The sequence below is a fragment of the Rhododendron vialii genome, chromosome 11a (assembly GCF_030253575.1).
Source record: "Rhododendron vialii isolate Sample 1 chromosome 11a, ASM3025357v1".
Lineage (NCBI taxonomy): Eukaryota > Viridiplantae > Streptophyta > Magnoliopsida > Ericales > Ericaceae > Rhododendron > Rhododendron vialii.
Window position 1 is genome coordinate 27,571,195 of NC_080567.1, and position 24,712 is coordinate 27,595,906.

The window sequence follows — 24,712 nt, forward strand, 5'->3', positions numbered from 1 at the left end:
GTGATAACCCATCTTCTAACCAGCAGCCAAAACTGGTGTCCTGGTCTTCTGCTGGCCGAACCCTTCACGATAAAGGAGACTCAATCAACAAGGCTATGTAAAAGGGAGAATAATGGATCCAACCGAGGTGAGTCAGGTGGGATCCATCCACCGCGATTAGTTCTCTTATTGGAGTGACCAGATTATCGGCGGCGATTCAAACAAATTTCACTTGGAGACAGAAAAAGTAGAACTCTTCAACAGAATGTCATTGACAACAAAATTGCATATGGCTCAGTTTCATCTTCACTACATGTTTGAGACCATAACAAATTAACAATCCATTCCCAGAAATTGGTGATCATTTCTTCTCCTTAAGCATTGATAAAGCAAATTAACAATCAATCTCCCATAGATTAATACTTCCAAGCTTCCAACGAGACATAAACCTGTTGCTTCAAGGGCAAAATTCCTCGTACAATTTCGAAACGTTTAGGAAGTTGGTGAGCAATGTGAACTGCGAAAATCCTGCATCTGCTGCAACTCAAAAGCTTATGTTGATCTTTCTCTATGGATGATCAATCTTCCATTTGTGCCGAGTTGAACTCCAATTCATGATCTGGGCTTTTGGGTCAAATACACGGGCTTTTGGGTCAAATACACTTGTACCTATATAATTCATTCAACTATCTCCAAGGCAACAAAATTACTATGTTATAGAAAGGAAAATCAAAAGGTTGATGGCAGCTTAACTTCAATAGACATAGGACTCCCTTGACTAGCAGAAGTTATCTGGTAGCTTGGGTCTGCTCCAAAGGGGGGCATAAGATTGTCTTGCCTGGAAAATGGGAGATAAAAGTAAACATGGGTCCCCGTCCTTGACACGGGAAGAGGGCATGATTGGCAATGTTTTAAAAAGTCAGAGAGGGGTCGTGGGATCCACCGCATGTGAGATTGGGGTGCACATTTAGTGTCCCTCGCAAGGGGTGGTACTTTTAGGAGACTCTGGTTAGTTTTAATTGGTGACCGATGATTTTCTGAGTAAAAAACATTGATATACTGACATAACTACCTTTTATTCAAGCTAAAAAACTAATCATATCTATCATATGGATTAATATCAGAGAGGGAGACACATTATACCTTTGTGTCTTTGTGCATGAGAGAGAGAGAGAGAGAGAGGAGGGCCATGGAAGAGGCAGAGCATGGGAAGAGCATCAATGGTGCAGATTAAAGGCTCATCTCATGCTCTATCTCATCCACGGCTATCCTCTCCAATCTGACATTTAGCCGAAATCCAAATCCAATACAAATTGAAACGTTTGGCATCACCAAGGATCTATTACCATTGCCAATTATAGTCCTTAACCATCGCGGGAAGTGTTTGGCAAGGAGCTAAGGAACGAAATCGGATCCTTTGAGATAAGTGTTTAGATGGACTCTCTCTCTATCTCTCTCCCTCTCCCTCTCTCTCTGTGAATAGAGTACAAACCCTGATGAAAATATTGCGCACAATTGGCACAAAGGAGTGGCAAGTGGATCAAAAGAAATTCATTTCTCCAAAGCAGACAAAGTTTGGCAAGGAGATATACAACTCTTTGTAGAAGAGCTCTTATTTATAGAACATAGAAAATTTGGCCAGGTAAACAGGAATCAACATTAATCAAGCACCAAGTGTAAATGAAAGCCATGTATCTTCCTATATTTGAGGGAGGCTTTTGACCTTTTCACTTGCAACAGCCCATTACCAGCAAAAGTTATCTGGTAGCTATAGGTCCGCTCTACCACGTGACTGAGTGTCCACAGGGGTTTTATGCACCGTGCATAAAACCGTCTTGCGCAAAAAATTGGAGATGAAAGTAAACATGCCTTCCCCATTCGTTGATAAGGCACGGTATAAGCCGGATTTATTGGATAAGTACTTCTTCACTTGAGGCACAGCCAAGCTCTAAATGCAGGGAAGAGGGGATGAGTTGATTGGCAACGTTTTACAAAAGGTAGTATAGAAGTATCGAGGGATCCACACATGCCAGATTACTGTGCATATTTAGGCCTTGTTCAGTTGTACAAAAGGATGGAAAACAATGGAAAAATCAACTTTTAATAACTTCAATTTTTTCACTTGAAAACACTTTCTTGCAATATAGATTGCAAAAAGAAAGAATTTAATGTTCTTGTAAGACTTTTTGTCAAAAAAATACACACAGAATAAGAATTTTCTTTTCCTTCACTTCATTTCTCCCAATGATACATTTTCCCCGTAACAACGAACGGAACATTAATATCCCTAGCAAGAACTGGTACCTTTATGAGACTCTAGTTAGGACTAATTAAATTTGTGACCAGTGATTTTCAGAGTCCAAAACATCTACTGACATGACTACCATTTATTCAGGATCAGAACTGAACTGATCACAACTTTTGCATGGATCAAATAACAGAGAGGAAAACACATTATATGCCTTCTTGTGTTTGTGCATGTGTGTGTATATATTCACATGGAGAGAGAGAGAGAGAGAGAGAGAGAGAGAGAGAGAGAGAGAAAGAGAGAGAGAGAGAGAGAGAGAGAGAGAGAAGTGCAGGGGAAGAGCATCAATGGTGTAGTAGATTAAAGGCCCATCTCATGTTCTGCCTCGTCCCCATCTAACCTCCTCAATCTTACATTTGCATATAATTGGTGACAGGGTCATTTTGAAATACTGCAGCACATTCTCTACAACTAGTACTACCATATTGGTTTGTTGATGTCATTCTGCACTATCCAATCATGAATCTAGATCCTTTTGACCTAATGCCTCAAAAGTCAATTTCTAGCCCTCCCCTCCCCATTAGAGGGTAGTGTTTTTTTTTTTTTTTTGATAATTCCTTAGTTAGAGGGTAGTGTTACCCTCTAATAAGATAATCAAATCGCTCTTCCAAACTACCACATCGTGTTCCTTTCAAACTAAAGCCTCTAAAGTTAAATTTTACCCCTCCCCTCCTCTTAGTGTTACCTACTACCGTAGCCAAATCGCTCTCCCTAACTACCGCATTGTATTCTTTTCGAATTAACGCCTCTAGAGTCAATTTCTACACCTCTCCTCCTCTAGTGTTACCATTTTCCGTATCCATAATCGACCAATCTACCATAGTCATGTCCAAACCACCCTAATATGCTCAAACTAAGCATTTTCTTATTTTATCCCCAATTTTTCGATATATTTTCTCACTAAACAAACAAAGCTCAGTCTTTATGGAAGTTATCAAGTCAAGTAGCACTCACAAACCAAGTAGACAAAGATTGTAGAGAGAGAGAGAGAGAGAGAGAGAGAGAGTACCAATATAGGTGTCTATGAAGCTTTTGAGAAACCGAAGAGGATCGAACTGCGGGAGATCACAGTGACGGGGTAGAAGTCGAGGTTTTGATGGTGTTGAGGAGAGAGAGAGAGGGGCTTTTGTGGAGGAGGTTTTGAAAGAGAGAAAGCGAAGAAGTCGTTTTTGGAGTCTCTCATTGGCACTGCCATGGGAGGACGAACGGGTAGACTTTAAGTTTACGAGAAAAGCGTGTTTGCCAATCACGACATCTGATCCACTGGCCACGAATTTTTGTAGCTGGCCGCAATATTTTGCATAATGACCACCAACAATTGCTCCTTGGCTCATTATATACGAAAAGCATTTTTGTCAATAAAGCCATCTAATCGCGAACTTTTTCTCCATGACGGCAGACTTTTGCTCCTTATCCTACTTTATGAGAAAAGCGTGTCCGGTCAATTATGGGATGCTTTTGAAATACCATGTGGCATCATTATGGGGTACTCTTTGCAAATAAAATACCGTCACCACACAAATATAGATCACCCTTTGTCTTCCGAACACCCGACAAAAGTGAATGATAATCCCTATCAAATAAGTTGTCGCTACATAAATGGCTAGGAATACCATGTACGCAACCCTATATTTTTCTCCAAGAATGCCAAATAATTATCGTCCACGGGGGTGCACAAAACTATCTTGCACGAAAAGAGGGGAGCAACGGTTTTTTAAAGTTAGCAGAGGAATCGAGGGATCCACTCATGTGAGATTACTGTTCACATTTGGGCATTGTTCAGTTGTATTGAAAAGATGGGAAATGATATGAAAATTAATTTTTTTTTTAAATTTATAAATTGACAACAATTTGGGGGACTCACAACTTTAACAACAAACAAAAATTCACTGGAGAACACTTCTTTTTTAGATTGCACAAAAGAACCAAATTTAATTTTCCAGCAAGTTTCTCTGTCAGCAACAGCAAACCATGCGTTGAAAAATAAATTTTCTTTTCCTTCATTTCATCTCTCTTGCTGATACATTTTCTGAACAACATTCTTGATGAATAAACGGAGCCCTAGGTATCCCTAAGCAAGACTAGTACCTTTATGAGACTCTAGTTATGACTAAATTGAATTGGTGACCCATGATTTTCAAGGTCAAAAACACTATTCTACCGACATGACTACCAATATTCAAGATAAAGAACTGACCACAACTTTTCCATGGATCAATCTTCAAATATCAGAGAGAAAGATACGTACGTACCTGCTTGTGTTTGCGCATGTCTACATATATACATAGAGAGATAGAGAGAGGAGAGCCAGGGAAGAGGCAGTGCAGGGAAAGAGCATCAATCTGTGGATTAAAGGCTCATCTCTTGCTCTGTCTCGTCCCCGTCTATCCTCTTCAATCTTACATTTACCCGAAGCATCCACGTCCTCAAGGATCTACCACCAAACCATTGCTAGAAACCATCACGGGAAGTAGAGTTGAGTTTTGTTCACCCTCCACTTAGAAGCGTGAACATTATCCTCTTTTCTATTGGTTGAAATGGTGTGGATCCCATCACAAAGTATGTGGATCCCACTACAAAATAATGTCATGCTTATCAAAAAATATATTGTTCGGGTGGGACCTACACCATTTCAACCAATAAAAAGAAAGAACTTTGACCTAGGTGAACAAAATTACACTCCGGGAAGTATTGCCTATGTGTTGTTTGTGCATATCAGTGACATGGTGAGTTTATAAAAGGGAAGACTTGTTAAATATTTGCATTGCAATATTGCAGTACATTCTCTAGAAGTAGTACTACACGAGTACATGGGAAAATTCCAGTACTACCAGATTGGTTTGTTGATGCCATTCTGTACTATCCAATCATGAGCGTACTTCTCATTGCACGAGCTCAAAGAAACATAGTACAAAAGTACATGTCTTGTCAAAGAAACGTATTACAAAAGTATCTTGGAAAAAGCTTTTAAATTGGAAAACCGAAAAACGTATTTGTAAAGTCTGTTTGATGTGTGTGAATTTCACGGTGTCATCTGGATCAGAGGCATTCTATTTTACGTTGACCGACTTTGTGGGAAAAACAACGCTGCAATAAACATATAGTATGACAATGAATTGTTTGAAACCTTCTGAAGAGCAGTATTTTATCTTAAGGGCCAAGTTGTGCACTTAAAACTCGGATTTTGCCCTTTAAACATTTCCCCAACTGTAAGTCAAAGCTAATAAAATAGCTGATCCAAACAAGGTGTTAACTGATCCTGCACCCCAAAATATCATTGAAATAGATGGGTAAAGAGCGGGCCATTCAAGGACCACTGTGATGACCCATTCAAGGACCACTCCATTTTCCAGGTTCTACATTCCTGACCTGAATTTGATTTCTAGTTGTTTGTATTCCAGATTTCGCCCCCTCAAAAAATTGAGGCTTCAATCATATCTGCTTCAAGTCATTTTCTTGAAAGTAACGCCCATCTTCTTGCCAGCAGCCAAAACTGCTGTCCTGGTCTTCTGCTGGCCATCGCCACTATCATATGACATCTGTAGAACCGTAACTTCCACCATCACTTCAGCCACTTTCTTTAGTTTCTCCGAGTAAACCTGCCAAGAGGAGAGCCAAATGTAGTAAATTAGGAAATTTTAAGCCAACAGATTATCTACTTGGTGTAAAGGCTAAAGCCAAGTTGAAGCGACAAAAAGGACTAGCAATCAGTGATTAACAGCGATCCAAATGAAGATGAATTGGTAAACAGTACAAAAGGAATCACTGAGAAAGTATAATCAGACTGGTTTTGCCAACACCTACTCAAAGATATTCAATGGTTACTTATCTACTCATAAGAGCCTTTTCCTCTTGAATTTCTGCCAAGAGAGGACTGCTTGAATATATACCAATGCAATACTAACAAAACACCAAAGAAGACTGTGAAGACTGTAGGAGCACGAACACAGTAGCATCACAAACCAATGCTTTGTTTGGAACTTGAGGAAGAGAAGAGAAAATTAAAATTTTCCTCCTCTCTTGTTTGGACTCCTGTAGACAGAGGAGGGAAAATAACAAAATGAATTCAACTTTCCTTTCTCTCGAACTTTCTATCTACTTTCTTTCATAAATATTTTCCCTTCCTTTCTTTTCCTTTCCACAAGTTTCAAACAGAGCAGAATTCACTGTGCCACTGATCTGAAAATAGCTACATAAAGAAAGCTCGTCTAACTGGGTGAAAAATAGCTCTATACCTACAAAGTTCAGCACTATGACAAGAACTCTTTGCACGTAGATTTGTTGTGCCCAGGATCCTTGCATCTACTGCATTGAAGTTGACGTTTGACCACCTCTTGCGATCCGAAGCTCTTAGTGGCGGGCCGGCCTGGTGGACGACGAGTGGGAGGAGGGGTAACCGTCACCCCATTCTGAGGGCAGTCCTTCTGATTGGGCCTATCTACATTGGGGACAGGATTTATGGACTCTGAATATGTTATTCTGTAGCTCTCAGTCATGAAATATCGTGAACAATAATCATATGAGTCCCAACCATGGCAACTGATGATTGAAATGGCATGTCAACAAGGCAAACCAGTAAGTTGCCACCCTTTGAAACTGCAATCCCAAAGATCAATATCAACTTCTTCAATGGTCTCGCCACGGACCTCAAACCTGTTGTTACCAGCTGATATCAATACTTGATGGGGATGAACTTTCAGGCTTTCCTTATCTAGTTTTTTCTCCATGGAAGGGGTTAGCCTAGTAACCCATTGGTCTGATTCTGCACGTCCTGTATATATCAATTCCGTAATCTTACCCCGTATCGCATCAACCATCTGGGTTATTGGTAACTCGTGCACATCCGATGCCCAAGCGTAGAACAACTCTCCAAAGTTTGAGTTCATATGGTAATATCTTGCACCCTGAAAGCATGCATTTGCCCAGTGTTCGGGCTCACTTTCCATTATCCAGTTATAAGCTTCTAATGAAATATTTTTAATGCTTTCTGCACACTTCTGGAAGCCTTCAAGCCTAGGTGCATAAGCAGTGGCATAGAAATCCTCAACCATAAGACGCTTCACTTCATGAGAAAATTGTCCCTTCAAGTCTCTAATAAGTTGTTCTGATAGATATCGCATGCAATACCCATGGTGCACATCCAAATCACTAAATATGTCGCCAATAGACTTCTTTAGCCCCTTTTCTCTATCTGCAACAAACGTTATGCTCTGAGCCAGTGATAATGCAGATTTCAATTGTAGTAAAAACCAACGCCAGTTATCATCAGTTTCCGTGTATACTACAGCAAAAGCAACAGGAAAAACACCGCCATCCCCATCAGGAGCTGTTGCCGCCAACAATGTGCCTTGGTATTTAGACTTTAAGGGGACGCTATCAAGGAAAAGTAGAGGCCGACAACCCTGTTGGAAGCCATACAAAGAGGCGATGAAAGCTTGAGTCATCCTTAGTGGTGCAAGTAGCTAAACTACCAGGATTTGTCTCCATTATGTTCTCGCAGAAAAAGGGTAACTGACCATATGCCTGCTTATATGAACCCTGAAGCTGCTCCTTAGCAATCTCTTTCCCCCGCCATGCCTGAAAATAGTTTAATTGAATTCCATATTCTTGTTTAATGTCATTGACAATGTCCTTCGGCTTGTAGTTCGAGTAAACTTTCAGTTTCTCCTTGATAATACTTGCAACCAAACTTCTTGTAGCCTGATACCCAGTTGTCACAGCAGCCCCTTCACAGGTATGTATGTTGTTCATTTTCTTTATACAGATTAACTGGGTAGTTGACAACCTTGATGCATGAATTCTCCATTGACAACCTTCTGCTTTGCATTTCACAGTGACACGATGGCTGTCATTCTTCTTGTATCTAAAAGCAAACTGATGTGCAATAGCATACTTGCGTAGGGCCTCACGGAATTCATGTACGCTATTGAATCTTTGGCCAACTCCTGTAATATTGTTCTGCCATTGTTGTGCAGCTATAATAAGCTTCTCATCAGTCGAACCAAAAAGAGGGAGTGCAGGCACTTCAGTGGCTATATCAATATGGTCATCAAAACAGGTGGCATCATCGTTTAACATGACAAAAGATGCATCAATCAGTTCACCGGGCTGGGTTGTATCATACATAATGTCATCCTCAACATTAAGAGGGGAATCAAATAGAACCCCTGCCTCTGACAAAGTTGTGCACCTCGACCTGCAAGATCAAATGTCCAAATCTTATGTCTTAAAACAATACCCAATAAGTAATATCCAAACCTTGTGCAAGAACGCTTAGAGGACTACCTATTGGCAGGTGTGTCTGATACGTTGGGGGCAACAACTTCTTCGGTCAAGACATAAATATCCGTGGTGTCGGAGTTACCATGGAATTTGATCATGCGGTTGAAGTCCTTGTCATTGGAGATCGTGATGAGTGTCTTTTTGTTACCCGGCAGGAAATATTTGATGGTCATTGCACCATGATCACTGTTGAACATCTCTGCCACCTCCATCTTGATGTCTTCATACTTCATCCGTTCATCAATTTCCATAGCATGAGCATCCCCACCTCGATATGACAGTGAGCCATTGTCATCAGACACAAATTCACCGCCTGATTGACATATTGCGATTACTTTCATTCCATCCATACCCTGTGACCCACAAGGGAACCAATCAACATTTGTCACCAATCAAGGTCAAAACTCGCTCTGGCATCATCAGACCGACTTTGCCAAATCTTAACAAAATACTACTGAAAAAAAATGGCTCAAACTAATGGAGATAAGCTTACAACCAAAACCCAAAAGCAATATCCCATATGATACAAAAAGGAAAAAAGGAATTAAAATTGAACTCGGGTACATGTAATGAAGCATTTTCTCGCCAGCCTCTTTTTAGGTCTTGGATTGTGTAGTTGACCGGAATAACCAGCTTGTTGGCCAAATGAGCCACGAGGTTTGGTCATGATCATTCAGCCTCGTAGTGGGCCAGGTGTGATGGTTCAGTCATGGATATTACGCTCGGCAAAAGGCTGGGATGGGCCCCTCGGTCTTATCTTGAATTGTCAGAGAGATGGTCATTGGCTGGACTTCTAGGTTCAGCCTAACACAGCTTGGTACCGTGGCTTGGGCACGTAGGCTCAGGAAGGCCCTACTTGCCAGCTTGCCCACATGCCCGTAACTGCCTTATCCAGAGTGACGGTTATGACATTATCCGAAACAGTTCTAAAGTGGGAAAGTCACGAATGCATTTGGGTGACATGACAGCTCATGTACGTGGTTGTTAACCGCCTTATCTGCTACGTCAGGAGTGACGTTAGCCGAAGCGTGCTTGGCACACATACAAACTTGGAGAGCAAGTCATAACCCCCTGTATAAAGGATCGGAAGGCTAGGACCTCCCAATCGTGGAACCAAAGGCTCAGGAGAGGTTACTCAATCTTACAACCCTACAGATTGGCATTCGTTTTTCTAAAGGTTTTTGTGCCAACCTAGTCGGGATGTCTGCCTATGGTTGTAATTCCTCAGTTCAAAGATCAATGTAATTTCATCTTTTGCCATTCTAAACAAAACTATGTAATGAAGCATATACAACTGTGCCCTTGAAAACTCAAATCTGCATTTGCAGTCCTTTGAATTTCAATACTCCTCCTAGAATGCCGAACACCGGGGAATTCGTGGGCCCATTCTTATTCACAAATAGCTATAAATAGAGCCATGAATACATATATTCGAGGAGCCCAAGAGATGCAGGAGCATGTAAGTCGCAACGGGTATGAGCATGTACATCAGTTGATGTAAAATGCATTTTTAGCTATTTTGGATTAGAAAACACAAAAAATTAGCCTGCAGCAGCTGAGGTAAAAGGGGAGGCAAAATACGTTTTTGAACAGTGCTTCGCCACTTTTACCTACGCACTGTTCACACCCCTTTCTTTTTTTTTTTATTGTTTCTCTCTCTCTCTCTCACCTCCCTCCTTTCTCCTCTCTTTTTTTATCCGGTGAAACCCATCATCGTCGAAAGTCGAAACCCTTCAGCTTGTCCGTCGTCGACAGAACTCGTCGAAACCCTTCACGCCTGGTTCAAGCAAATCACAGAGGCCTACGACTTCCTCAGCGACTGAGTGGTGCACAAACACACAACTACAACACCCAGTTGTTTCAGAGAAATACGCCTGCAAAGATCGATTTTGATTTCGAAACATGGTTTTCGAACGATTTGCGACGAAAGAACGATTCACGAAATAGTGGTTAGATTTCTCTCTCTACTGTTCGCCGGAATCGATCTTTGACGAAAGTCTTCAAAAGAAGAAAGCTTGGGTCCGGCGACCTCAATCTATGCAAACAGTGGTTCAATTTTTCTCTATATTGTTCGTCGGAATCAATCTCGACGGAGGTCTTCAACGGAGAAAGGCTTGGGTTCAGCGACCACGATCTCTCAGTTCCGGCGAACTCGATCTATATATCTGCTACAACCGTAAAATATATACACACACACACACACACACACATATATATATATATATATATATATATATACAGTTAGCTTCTTATAGGGGATCCCCTATATAGCTTATGTAAGGACTTTTAATCTAGGCCCTTAGATCTCATCCAAGGGCTGAGAAAAAAGAAGCCAATTCGCGGGTTAAATGAGGCCTAGATTGGTCACGGGTCCGGGTAAAAATCCTCACGCGGGTCAGCTGAAAATTCAAAACCCATATTTCCCTTTTCACGCCTGTCAAAACAGAGAGAGAGAAAAAAAAAAAAAAGAACGAACAGAGACCAAGAACGGAGAACTCCAAATTTTCAGCTTCGATCGATCGACGAAGAAGAAAGCTTCCTGGTATCTCTCACTCGATCTTTCTCTTCTTCTGTCTCTCCTCCAATCCAACATCCAACGTACTGAGAAGAAGAAGAAGATTGAACGAGGTATCTCTCTCTCCCTCTCCCTCTCTGTGTCTCGTTCTCTCTCTGACTTGTACATCTGAAATTAGGGCTTTTTCGGTAAATACATTTTGGGTCCATTTGTTTTGATTTTCTGAGAACCTTAACCCTAATGTCTGACATTGGGTTAGGGTTTGTGACGATGGGGCTCTCTCTCTCGTTCATGTTAGGGTTAGGCTTTGGATTTGTGTAAATTTTTTTGATTTATGTAACAAATTGGGGAAATTCCAGTGTACATGGATGACGTACAAGAAGAAGCCGACGATATTCCACCACTGACCGAGCAACAACCAAGGTCTCTTTCTCTTTCTCTCTCTCACAAATTACGGTTAGAAATTAGGATTCGCAAAAAAAAAATACTGATTTTTTTTTAATGCTGACTTTTTTTTTTAACTGTATGTGAAATTTTTGATTTTTAATTGTTTTCTCTTTTGGGGTCTAGAATGCAGTGTTTGGATGATATAAACGTATTCTCACCGTTAGCATCGATCCCGTGTGAATCATCTGCTAATTCTTCTCAAATACTTCACACTCCTCAAGTTAAGAATGACCTAATTAATACCAAAAATCAACCAAGAGTTTGACAATTTAGATGATGTTTGGAAATTTTACAACCATTATGGTAAAGAAGGTGGATTTGGTACGCGAGCGAGTTCTAGCAAGAGGAATAGGGATTATGAAGTCATTAGAAAGGAGTACGTTTGTTGCAAAGAAGGGGTGAAGAGGCTCCACAAAACTAGTGAACCCGTTACACAGCGTCGGGGGGATAGTAGAGAGAATTGTGGGGCGAAATTGTCTGTTCTGAAAAACCAGTCAAGTGGAAAATTTGTTGTCTCCCAATTTGTCGAGGGTCATAACCACCCTCTTGCGTCTCCAAAGAGGGTACATTTATTTCGATCTCATCGTAAAGTGTCAGCTACAAAAAAGGCTTTAGTAGAACAACTATCAGCTGCAAATGTGCGAACCTGCCAACAAATGAGTATTTTCGAGTTACAATCCGGAGGTCTACAAAATGTTGGCTTTTTACAAGAAGATCTTGATAATTTTAAAAGGGACATGAGGAAAATGTTAGCCGGACAAGACGCCAATATGTTGTATGAGCATTTTCAAATTGAACAACAAAAGAATGCAAGTTTTGTGTATACAATGGAGAAAGATGATGAGGGGAGGATGACTCATTGTTTTTGGGCGGATGCCACCTCTAGAAAATCATACCAATATTTTGGAGACGTTGTGGTGTTTGATACAACATACAACACAAACCGATATGCCATGATCTTTGCACCTATATTAGGGGTTAATCACCACGGGCAGACTACTCTTTTTGGGTGTGGATTCTTAAGTGATGAAAGTAGTGATTCTTTTGAGTGGCTGTTTGAGGAATTTTTGAAAGCAATGCTAGCAGGCCCGCCCAAAATGATCATAACTGATCAAGATCCGGCAATGACAAAAGCATTTGCTAATGTTCTTCCGAATACGCATCATAGGTATTGCATTTGGCACATTATGCGTAAATTTTTTGAAAAAATAAGTGCATTATCCTATAAAGAACATTATGATGAGTTCAAAAAATGTATATGGAATTCCGAGACCCCTGAAGAGTTCGAAACTAAATGGATGGATGTTGTACATAAAGCTAACTTATCTAGCAATGAATGGTTGAAAGGGATGTACCAAATCCGTGAGAGATGGATTCCTGCGTATATGAAACACATGTTTTCCGCCCACATGACTAGTAGTCAAAGAGCTGAGATTTCTCATGCATTTTTCAAGAGATATGTGTCTGAAAATAATTCATTGTGGGATTTTGTGACACGGTTTGATAGAGCACTTTCAAAGCTACGTCATAATGAGTTGGATTTGGATCATAAAGATCTTAATGAGAAGCCTCCATTGAAAACAGTAGCACCCATGGAGTTGACAATGAGTGAGTTACATACACGGGCCATATTTTACAAGTTTCAAGATGAACTACATCAAATTTTGGCATATGTTGTTACGATGACACATGAGGACGAACACCGTTATTTGTACAATGTTGAGAGGGCGAAGGTAAGTGGTTCAAGGGTTCGTCAAATTTTCGTAGAGAAGTCATCAAAATATTCAAGTTGTAGTTGCAAGATGTTTGAAAGTGACGGAATCCCATGTCGGCACTTGTTGGCGTTCTTCAGTAGAATGCAGATTATAGATATGCCTAATGAGTACATTTTGCTGAGGTGGACTAAATTGGCGAAAGCTATGAGAGTTGTAGATGACTTGGGTGGGTCCGTCAAAGAAATATGCGACACTTCTTTGTTAGAGAGGCGAAATAATCTCTTCCAACTTGCTTCTAATGTAATTGATGATGCCGTATTAACTGAAGATGGGACTCAAATTTTGGAAGAAGCTTTGTGTTCGGTTCAAAAGAAGCTATGTTCCATGAATCTTAGTAGTGAAAATGGCAAAGCGAGTTCTATCCAAGTGTCTATTCCTCATGAACAAAGTTTCAAAGAACCACTTAAAGTTAGGGCAAAGGGTTGTGGTAAAAGATTAAAGGGAGGAAAAGAGAAAGCGGTCAAGAAGAGTAGGCGTTGTAATGGTTGTGGGTTAATCGAACAGTCGCATGACAAAAGGAACTGTCCAAAACTTCAGAACATGTACGTGTATGGTCAATTTAATTCTTTAGTTGTCCTAAATTTAATTCTTTTGTTGTTTGAAATTTTAATTGTTGTCGTTTTTTTCTTAGATCTCCAGACTTCTTCTTCGTCCATCTTCAACCTTAATTTCTGCAAAAGAGAGAGAGAACGACAGACTGAGTACGACGAAATTGAACCCTTATTTTTGTATGAGAGAGAGAAAGAGAGAGAGACCTTGTTCGGATTGATCTTGTCCTTCGATCTTGTTCTTCGTCAACGAGATAGAGAGAGATTGGAGGAGAGACAGAAGAAGAGAAAGATCGAGTGAGAGATACCAGAAAGCTTTCTTCTTCGTCGATCGATCGAAGCTGAAAATTTGGAGTTCTCCGTTCTTGGTCTTTGTTCGTTCTTTTTTTTTTTTTTTTCTCTCTCTCTCTCTCTCTGTTTTGACAGGCATGAAAAGGGAAATATGGGTTTTGAATTTTCAGCTGACCCGTGTGAGGATTTTTACCCGGACCCGTGACCAATCTGGGCCTCATTTAACCCGCGAATTGACTTCTTTTTTCTCAGCCCTTGGATGAGATCTAAGGGCCTAGATTAAAAGTCCTTACATAAGCTATATAGGGGATCCCCTATAAGAAGCTATATATATATATATATATATACTGCAATTTGTATTATTTTCTAATATTTAAATGGATAGAGAGGAAGTAATAAAGAAGTTGCTGCAGTGTGGAAGTAAAAAATGGGTAGGTAAAATAGAAATTGTACCTTTTTGAATAGGTATTATACCTAGTATTGATGTACATGCTCTAAAACAAAATTGGAAAGAACTTCGTAGAGATTGAAAAAGTTGTACATTTATGAGAATGGGGGTCGACGACGGCTTGTTGAGGAACCTATGTCGATATTTGGGACTTCAGGAGTGTGTTGGTGGTGCTTCAATTTCACTCTAAACTGGTATGAGAGAGAGGGAGAGATTTTCTTCGATTTCCTCCGCTCCGTTTCGACCCGTCCGGTAACCCGATCCGATACCGACAGACCGTATGTTCTATGTTTGTGGGTCGGGTTATGATTCTGAATAATAATGAATATAAAGAATCAATAATTTTCCCCACCAGTTATAATATTAATTTATCTATCTATCTCTATCAAGTATTATTCTCAAAATTCAAATCAAACAGATTAAATATTTCTATATTCACACATATTTTATATATTTATTACATAATTATTTAAAAAATACATCACTTTCATGTCTTTATTTTTTATTTTCTTTGTGTAACTGCCATAACATTAATCTTTTATATTCTTATTTTGAAGAGAGACCAAAATTAGTGATAGTTCCAACGATAATGCGGAAGCAATGTTTTTCTCAGGCTTGAAACCTCTTTTAATTCTTTTTTCTTTTTGCTTCGACTCTACTAGATTAGCAACGAGACGGGAACAAATACCATAAGAACAAGTCCAATGTGGGATGAAAAATGAGGGAATGGATAGTTATTTTAGTGTCAAAAAATGGTTCAAAAATTAGTTTTAGATGGATAATAAGACTCCTTCCTCTCCAATCAAAGATGAAAAATAAGGGAATGAATAATTATTTTAGGATAAAAATTGATTAATTAACTTATTTTATTTTTCCCCAAATTAATTCAACTTAATTAAAAATAATAATTTTTTAAATAACAATTTTTCAACGGTCAAAAATTGCTCAGCAAGGCAGATTTTAGATTAAAAACACAAAAAACAAAACAAAAACAGAAGGGCAGATGCCCAGCCCCGCAACCCCACGCCTTTTTCTTTTCTCTTTCTCTGTACAAAAATTCTGCAACCGCACTCAAAATTATACATCCAAACATAAAAAAATCTCGTCTCAAGAGATTATTCCATACCCGTAGGTATGGCCACATGATGCCTATGGACTCTTTGTACCACACATTTTAATAGTCCAAACATATTTATGTACTGCAGAGATTTCTTGGGGCACTACGTGACCATGCCCAAGGCCAAAGGATAATTTTTCCCTCGTCTTCTGGCATGGTAGTATAATTTAATTTTTCCCTCGTCTCTCTCTCATCCGAGAAACCCTCTTCTCTCTCTTTTGACGATCTCTATCTCTCTCTCTCTCTCTCTCTCTCTCTCTCTCTCTCTCTCGATCATCCAAAGATTCCAAACCCTCCTCCTCCCGCCAGCGTCATCCAACCTCCTCCCGCCGGAAGTCAAGTCTCCAACCTCCTCCCGCCGGCGTCATCCATCACCGACCGCCTCATCTCCGCCTTCTCACCTCCAGATTTGAGATTTCCAGATTCCGGCGACGTTCAAGCTTTTCCGGCCGTTTTCCGGCGACTCAGGTATGCTCCGGCCGCCATTGTTCTGGTAAATTAGTTGGTTTGCTGATCTGTCAAGGGATGGAAAGATGCATCCAAGGATGAATATATCCATCCCCATATACATCAAAGCTATTTTCCATCCCCCATTGGAGCCCTGATTTTTTATTTTGGGCTGTAAAATGGCTATAACAACCCCCATTGGATCTTATTTTGCGTGAAACATGAATTTAGTTTTGTTGATGTATGTGAATCAGTGTAGCAGCTCTTACAAGTGTCTTAAAAATCAAATGTCCTTGCTCCGTCATAGTCGGGAAAGCGAAAATCAGATTGAAACCTACTCATGGGAGAAGCTATTTATAACCATCATAGTCGAAATTGCAAAAACAATTCACGTACGAGCTTATCTTGCATTCTTGCTCCATTTATCTCACATCTATTTCAGTCATCGCCATGCTTTCGTCATTATTCTCATAATCACCACCTAAATACCAGTCTCTGGCCTTGGGAATCCACTCACTAGCATCAAAGAATGAAGATGTCCTCATAACTAAACTAGTGGCAAGATTTTTTCACACGGCTTGGACTATGATATAGTTAGCACTTGGAAGGGTAGGGTTGGCTATTTCAGTTTAACCAACGTAAACCGTGGTGGACACTTACAGTATGCATCAACCTGTTAACACGAAATTTGACCCTTGTGTCACCCAGGTATTTTTTTTGTATGGATGATCTACTTAATAAACTTTCGCCACTGGATGAATGAGAATGTATCAATAAAGCGGTTTTTTTCATCGTATAGTGTCGATACGGGGATACTTGTAGTCCCGTGACTCGTGCTACAGTCAATGTTTTTTTTTGCACACGCGACACATCTTTACAGGACTCTTTGACATAGATGACATTCGACGTACAAGACTCTTTTGGACACTTATTAGTTTCTTTCTTTCGTTGAGTAAGGTTTGCTTTCTTTCGACGTACAAGGAACAAGTTTCAACTAATTTTTAAGAATTTACTGACGTGGCTAGGATGCCCCTACCCTGTCATGCTTTTGTGTAGTTTTGATTTGTTATCATTATAAATTTGTAATACTATTTGTTTGGGATGGTGCGTCTTGTGATTATTTAGTGCATATCATATGTTTTTAGTGTTGATTCTAAGGAAGGCACTTATTTCGTTATTCTCAACACACTTCACAAGAACTTTTACACAACACAAATAAAAGCAGTAATACTGATGGAAATTTAGTGCCAAAACTCTTGCAACTCGCTGTGTGATTTTATAACCTTTGACAACAATCAGGACACAATTGGCGCCATTCAAGACACTCCGGTCACATTTAGGACAATGCTTGGAGTAATGGGTTCTAAAATAGGTTGCAGTGTTGGTTGTGATAGTATGTCAAGGAGGTTCGTGAGTTTGTGATTTCCCTTCTACAATTTGTTGATCTACATCAGAAGATTTTTCAAAAATATTGAATTGTTGCTTCTCGAATGGTTAATCCTATGGGAATGTCGAAACAAAAATATAAATGGAATCTATCAAACAAATAGACATAAACCTAAAATTTATCGCATCCCTGCCTCTTATGTATCATTTTTTTTTTAATATTTCCATCTCATGTCCTACTTGCGTCGTGCCTCTTCCGTGTCACTTTTTATTTTATGGGGATGTTTTCTTGCATTATTCTGCCGTTTTTTAGAGTTCATGGATATTAGTGTGTGTAAGCAAAACACACGGTACTTAACTAGAACACGTATCACGTTTCTAGTTTTCATATTCTACTTATAATATCCTCTTGGTTTTGATTCTCTCCATGTTACTTCTATACTTAGTTACACGAAGCGGGAGAGGGGACGGAAGCGGGAGCGGGGGCAGGGACAGGAGAGCGGATGATCATAGAAGTGTGGGAGCGCAATTGGGAGCGGTTAGGAAAAAATATTAAAATTATAAATATATTTTAGAATTTTATATTGTTAAATGTCAATATAAAAATATTATTCTACAACATAAAATATTACTATTAAAATTATAAGTTTCTAGTTATATTTCAACATTTTAATTGTAGCACATGATTACATAATAGAGCTTTTGTGCATATTAAGTGGGCCTAAAAGTTAAAGGCATTAGTATGACTATAGAAGGTTAATATCAGATGTGCACCCCAACAAGAACAAAATAACTTTAAATGTATAAATTGCAGCTTGAATGATAAGTCTCTCAACCGTTTTTTGGGTGTAAGTTCCCGTACAGGTAAGGAACGAGTTCCCGTTGTCATTGGGACGAGTTTCTTGGAGTTTCCTTCAACGGGAACGCGGAAACGCGTTTCCGTCGAAGAAACGTGGACATAGTTGAAGGTTCCTGCAACTAAGCTTCTATATAATTAATATGTTCTATGTATTGAGCTTTTACTGGTATTTTTGCTTATTTTAGGCACAATGTCCCTTGAGTGCTTGACGTGGATTCCACATCTTTGGGATAAGCTAATTTGTGCGCTTAATGTCCGTAAGGATAGTTTTGCCATGCAAGATTTTCCGAAGGAAATCCTAATTTGTTCGCTTAATGTTCGAAAGGATGGTTTTTCCATGCAAGATCTTCCCGAGGAAATCCTTGTTGACATCCTTAGTAGACTCCCTGGAAATTGTGTGTTGGAACGTCGAAGGGTATGCAAGCAATGGTTGGCATTAACTTCAACACCTAATTTTCTTGAAATGCATCTTAAGAGAGCTACTCCAGTTCTTTTTGTGCAATTTGTTGACCATGTTGGGAAGATGGACATGTTTATTTTTGACGAAGGAGCTAAAGTGAATCAGATGATCAAGAAAATGGGGGCCGAATTTATGCACTTGGAAGCGTCACATGTGCCAGATCTTTGTGGGTCGTGCAACGGGTTGCTTTTGTTCCGTTCGATTATTCCTAGTAGTTTATGTTTGGTCTGCAATCCTCTTACTGGGGAGAAAGTAACTATAAGGACTCCGGTTCATCCTGTTATAGTATGTGGGATTTTCTTCCATCCACTTACGAATGACTACAAGCTGCTTTTTGTGTACTACAAGGTGCCTTTCACTTCCAGAGAGAGTGTTGATATCAAGTACTTTTTATACAATTTGAGAGGCCAATGTTGGAGAAAACTTGATGACTTTCCTTACCTACCGAGTGTAGTAGCTCCTCCGGCAATACTTAATGGAGCAGTGCATTGGATGGTTAACTGTTCTTTAAATGACATTGCCCGTGGTTCCGTTGGTTTCGTTACTTCCATAATGATGTTTAACATGGACACTGAAGAATTTCGCTGTATGCCTCATCCAAGATTGGAATGTCCTGTATGGAAGGTGGTTAAATATATTCGACTCTTTGAGATGAAAGGGAAATTAGCTTTCTGTCGTGTGCATAGTTCACATGTCTACCTGTGGGTTTTGGAAGATTATGAAAACTGGATTTGGGGGGAAAGATACTCGGTCAACCTTCATTCGTACGTGAAACGCTATCCATTAGATATTACTCACATTGGTCCAAGGTATACGGGCTCATTAATAACCGTTGTGGACATCCAAAACGATGAGTTGCTGTTTGACTATAGGTCAAGAGGTCTATTTAGATACAACCTGCGTCAGAAGACTATCAAACAAATTAATGGAGTAGGGATGAAGCAAATGCCCCTTTTGCCATTTAGCGATTCCAAACGTTATATCATGTCTTATACCAAAACTTTCGTCTCACCTAGTGGTTTTAAGTGACCAGAATCCAAAGTTTGAAATATTCTTCTATGGGTACTCTGTCCTTAGTCAATTGTAAAAGGATGACAGAATTTCAAGAGTCTTTTTATTTGTTTTTTCAACAGTTTGTATCGTTTCTGCATTCACAAAAGGGAGATGATAGGGGCACATCAATTTGTCACACCTCAACCACATCTCTCTCACATACATGTGGGTCTCTAGTGGGTTTCTACCAAATATTGTGAAATTTTCACACATGCATGTGAGAAAGATATGGTTGGGATGTGATATATTGATGTGTCCCTAGCATTTTACTTGTTTTTAATATGGGGGAATGTCTTCTGCTTTTCTTCTGAATTGATTCATGAATTGGGAAGTTTGTACAATGTGGAGGTTTGGATATTGGAAATTCACTGTCATGATATGTTTGATATGTTTGTTTAAGGATGGAATTTGCTCAGTTGGGTTTCTTCAGTGCTTTTAATTTCCCGAGGTTGTGAAATAATTATTGGGCCAAACTTAGTTCCTACCTTGGGATGGAATTTACTCAGTTGGGCCACAGCATCTACAAAAGTAACACAAGGAAAGAGCCGAAGCCTACGTACTTAAAGTCACAGTTGGCCAACAAGACATTTCTCGATAATTTCGCGAGCCGGTGGATGGAACAATCATTCTACAACGACACTCACTTACACACTCATTTAGGCACCTATCTTGTACGGGTGTGGGTAGTGTGTGTAAGGTCTATACACTTGTGAGTATGCGTGTATAAATAGGTGCATAAATGGGTGTGGTTCTAGCATTTTTGGCGGACGGAATCTCAGAATGTTGACGCTAAAATAAATCCGTTGAAATGGAAAGAAGAGTTTTTTTCCTGCCACAAACACCATGGGAACAACATTTGCTAATTTAGAGCTAAGCGTGAAATAATATAGGAGTGCTAGGATATATGTTTTCGAACCAATCTTTTGCTCACTTGACGTTTCAGTTATAATTTGACTTTGATTTTGTTACCTCTTGGATATGCTCTAGAGGGAATTCCCTCGTATACAGTGGTGGGGTGTCACATGCCACAACCGGTTTGGGAAAAAAAAAATTTTACGCTAAAGGTAGTCGATGAGGTACTTATCAGTAACTGAAAACTTGATTCTTCACTCAAATAATGAGAAAAAAACAACAAAAGAAATAAACTGTTTGAATCATAAGAATAATATTTCAATGCCTTTCATTTAGTGACCGACATACCCAAAAAAAAAAAGATGGTTGAATCAAGCCTCTATCCATTTTGATAAAAGTAAAAAAATAAAGCCAAAGACAAAGACAAAGTGTGATTTTAAGCTTAACATTTCTCTTTGTGGTGTCACCAACGACATGTAGGATATTCTAGTAAACTCCAATTGAACAATGTCACCCCCTTAGCAAATTCCTGGCTCTACCAGGAACATCGCTTACATTTAAACAGAGCCTATAATTACCACTGAGTGAAGCACTAAGTTCATTACGTTGTTCTCCTTGCCTCCTTGGTGTCATATTTTTGGATTCGTTGGGGGGCCTTTATTGTTTTTAACTCCAAGGATAGCTTAAGTGACAAGAGAGATGGGCTGTAAACATGTTGAGTTCGAAACTTAGCAATCTCTTGGGTCAGGTCGCAAGAGAGAAATCTCTTGTGAATCCCTTAGTCTTGAAGTGGATGGCTAGTTTTTTACCGGACTTGAAAGGACAATAGTCGAGGTGCGTTTAGGCCAGCCTGGACAATGCAGACACCCCTAACCGTCGAAAAAAAAAAAACTTTTTTGTTTGTTTTTTTGTCATAGGTGGAAGTATCATCACACACTAGTTGACTACACTTGGGGAAGGTACAATCCAACTATTAGGTACATTGAACGGGTGTCGATAGAATTTTTCATCAGCTCGATCCCGCACATCTCAGCACTTGAATCCTGGAACGAGATCATTGGGCTAGAAACCCACTAAACATTTTTATGTTCAAACTGCTTAATTTCGAGGGATCTAATTTGGGTATGTGTAGTGCAGAAATTGTGATAACTTTTCACAACTTTTTCGAAAAAGAGATGATCAATTATGAACTAATCTTTCAAGAACATTGGGTTAGTGTTTTAACAGCATGCAGCCATGGTGGATTATTATGAGGAAGGTCGTAAAGCCTTTGAAGCAATTCAATATCCAGAAGTAGATGAAATGCCTCCATGGTTGATTTATTAGGACGTGTGGGTAAACTGGAAGAAGCAAAGGCATTAATTGAAAGAATGTCTATAAACAGTGGCGTAGCCAGGAATTAACGATAGTGAGGGCACTTTTTAAACACACTTCAACAAAAAAAAAATCATAATTAGCAACACCAAAATAATAAAAGAATGCTTGTGCTAAAAATAATTATTAAAAAAAAAAAAAGCTAACACATTTACTAAGGAAGGTAGTAATTTCATAAACTATCAAAATAAATCAATTGTTTGAATTGTCTCAATGGACCAAGTCTAATAGCAGTTAGATACACAATAACTAAAATGTTAATATTTAGCAATCTTGATCCAATAAGAAAAAATGTGCTTTTCTTTTCAAATTTTATGCTTAAACCTCTAATTTCATCACGCGTTGTGAGTTCTATCGACAAAGACAAGATTACTTTCAAAATAGTGAATAATTAATGAAGTATAATGCATATAACCCATGGTTTAGCCACTTACAAGTTTGGACATTATGTATTGAGGAGTTTCAAATGGTGAGTGGTGACTCTTTTTAATCAAACAACAAAATGTATTAAAGTAATTAAACAAAGAATAATTTCAGAAGCCAATTACAAGGAAAAAATTCAAAATCTGGAAAAAAAAAAAAAAAAAGAGTATTCAGTGGGGGCGCATGCCCCCGCTCGTCCTCAAGTGGCTCCGCCACTGTCTATAAAGCCACATGCCAGAGAATACGGGTCACTTCTAAATGCTAGCAGAATTCACAAAAGAGTCGACCTTGGCGAGCTTGCTGCATACAAACTTTTTGAGCCAGAACCGCAAAATTCTGGGAGCTATGTTTTACTTTTGAACATTTATGCTCCTAAAGGGAGGTGGGAAGATGTTGAGAGGATAAGGAAGGTAATGAGAGAAGGGGGAGTGAAAAAGACGACTGGATGGAGTTGGGTGGAATATGGTGGTAAAATGCACAAGTTTATAGTCGGTGACCAATAACACGAAAGATCGAGTGAAATTTATCGGTTACATATGGAACTGAGGAAGAAGATGAGGGCTGCTGGATATATTGCTGATAAGAGCTGTGTATTGAGAGATGTTGAGGAGGAAGAAAAGGAAGAGACGGTGGGTACCCATAGTGACAAATTGGCTATTGCTTTTGCTCTACTGGTTAGTGAAGCAGGGTCAGTGATAAGCGTAGTGAAGAATCTGAGAGTGTGTTGGGATTGCCATATGGCTATCAGGATGATTTCAGAATTGGAGGGGAGAGAGATTATTGTTAGGGACAACAACAGGTTTCATGCATAGTTTCAGCAAAGGACAGTGTTCTTGCAGTGACTACTGGTGAGTTTAGTGGTGTCACTTGTTTTTTTGACCTTTCAATTTGGGCACTGGAAGACCAGTGATCAAAACCAGCAGAGTAGAAGAAGGATAAGATGGTAGTTGCTGCACTAGCTCGTGAGTGCTCTGGAAAGGTTCTATGGGCTAAAACTGAAGTGGGTGGCGGCAGAGTAGCTCGTGAGTGCTCTGGAAAGGTTCTACGGGCTAAAACGAAAAAAGGTGTGGCATACTCTGCCGCCTCTGCTGAGGCAGAAACTGATCTTACGACGGTTATTTGGGCGCTTGAAGACCAATGGTCAGAAGCCATTTTTGAAGGGGATGCCCTCGATGTAGTCAAAGCTTTGCCAGAATGCAAAAGAGGATCTTTCGGGGATATATATCAAGCTTGCCATAATGCAAAAGAGGATCACTCATGGCAGATAGCCCCTTTGGTTAAGGATATTCGGCTGCTTGTGTCAGATAAACCCTTTTCATTTTTCTCTTATACTCTAAGAACAACAAATTGAAGTGATGGATTTTGAAGGATCGCTGAAGTGTGAAGAACTTCTCCAAAGTTGCCAACTAGAGCTATAGACGAATAGTTGCCGCTTTTCTTGTGTCGTCTTAGTGTTTTTGTCTGTCTTTCTTTTCTTGTCCTTCTTTCTCTAATGTGGTCATTAGCAAAAAAAAATACAAAAATGACCTTTCACTTTTCGCTCTGTGGCTAAACGGATGTATGGTGAGTGATACACACCTGTAGACACCCCAATTTGGGCCTCTGAATAATCTTTAAGTCCCCCGATGATGAAATAAGGAAAAATATACCTTCAAGGCTTGGATTGTTGCTCATTTGTTACACCTTCTCTAAACATCAAGAAAACCCCTTTTCTAAACATGTAGGGTGGCCCTCGGTTCAATTGCAAAGAGAAAGATGCGTTTGTTTAGTCAAAAACAACTTTTTTCATGACACGCTGATGGTAAAATGGTCACACATTTCAATGTATAAAACATCTTTGAGTGAAATCAATTGGGTTAGATAGAGGACTCGACAAACTTTCCAACGCTTCGAACTGTGCTCAAATTCGAGTTCTGGAGTGTCCGGGGCGCCCTTGCGAAGTTTGGTGTGTTGTGCTGTCACACAATACCGCGCGGCATTCCAAAAATCACTCCACCCTACAGCCTTTTCCCATGCGCGTCAGCAGACTAGCCAAAGCGCATTTTTTTGCCTTTGGGTGCACTTCAAGCATATTTTTGCCTATAAATACACCATTCCTCTAGTTGAAAGGCATCCCTTGAATCCTGAGAAAAGTCATTCTGAAATTCT

General features: G+C 39.6%; 3 protein-coding genes and 1 pseudogene across 3 annotated transcripts; 3 read left to right on the forward strand and 1 right to left on the reverse strand.

Annotated features, from left to right (window-relative positions):
* Positions 1-1,515: 1,515 nt before the first annotated feature.
* LOC131308718 (uncharacterized) lies at positions 1,516-14,788 on the reverse strand (annotated as a pseudogene).
* LOC131307067 (protein FAR1-RELATED SEQUENCE 5-like) lies at positions 11,321-13,974 on the forward strand. Its single transcript, XM_058333483.1, has 4 exons — positions 11,321-11,507; positions 11,655-11,707; positions 11,805-13,848; positions 13,938-13,974. Exons 1-4 carry the CDS (start codon positions 11,449-11,451, stop codon positions 13,972-13,974), a joined length of 2,193 nt encoding a protein of 730 aa, XP_058189466.1. The 5' UTR covers positions 11,321-11,448.
* A 1,071-nt stretch (positions 14,789-15,859) lies between the features above and the next one.
* On the forward strand, positions 15,860-20,294 carry LOC131308722 (putative F-box protein At5g42430). The gene is made up of 2 exons (XM_058335718.1): positions 15,860-16,178; positions 18,588-20,294. The coding sequence occupies exon 2, from the start codon at positions 18,593-18,595 to the stop codon at positions 19,889-19,891; it is 1,299 nt and encodes a 432-aa protein (XP_058191701.1). The 5' UTR covers positions 15,860-16,178; positions 18,588-18,592; the 3' UTR covers positions 19,892-20,294.
* Positions 20,295-22,817: 2,523 nt separating this feature from the next.
* LOC131308726 (pentatricopeptide repeat-containing protein DWY1, chloroplastic) lies at positions 22,818-23,544 on the forward strand. Its single transcript, XM_058335721.1, has one exon. It carries the CDS (start codon positions 23,101-23,103, stop codon positions 23,374-23,376), a length of 276 nt encoding a protein of 91 aa, XP_058191704.1. The 5' UTR covers positions 22,818-23,100; the 3' UTR covers positions 23,377-23,544.
* The last annotated feature ends 1,168 nt before the right edge of the window (positions 23,545-24,712 follow it).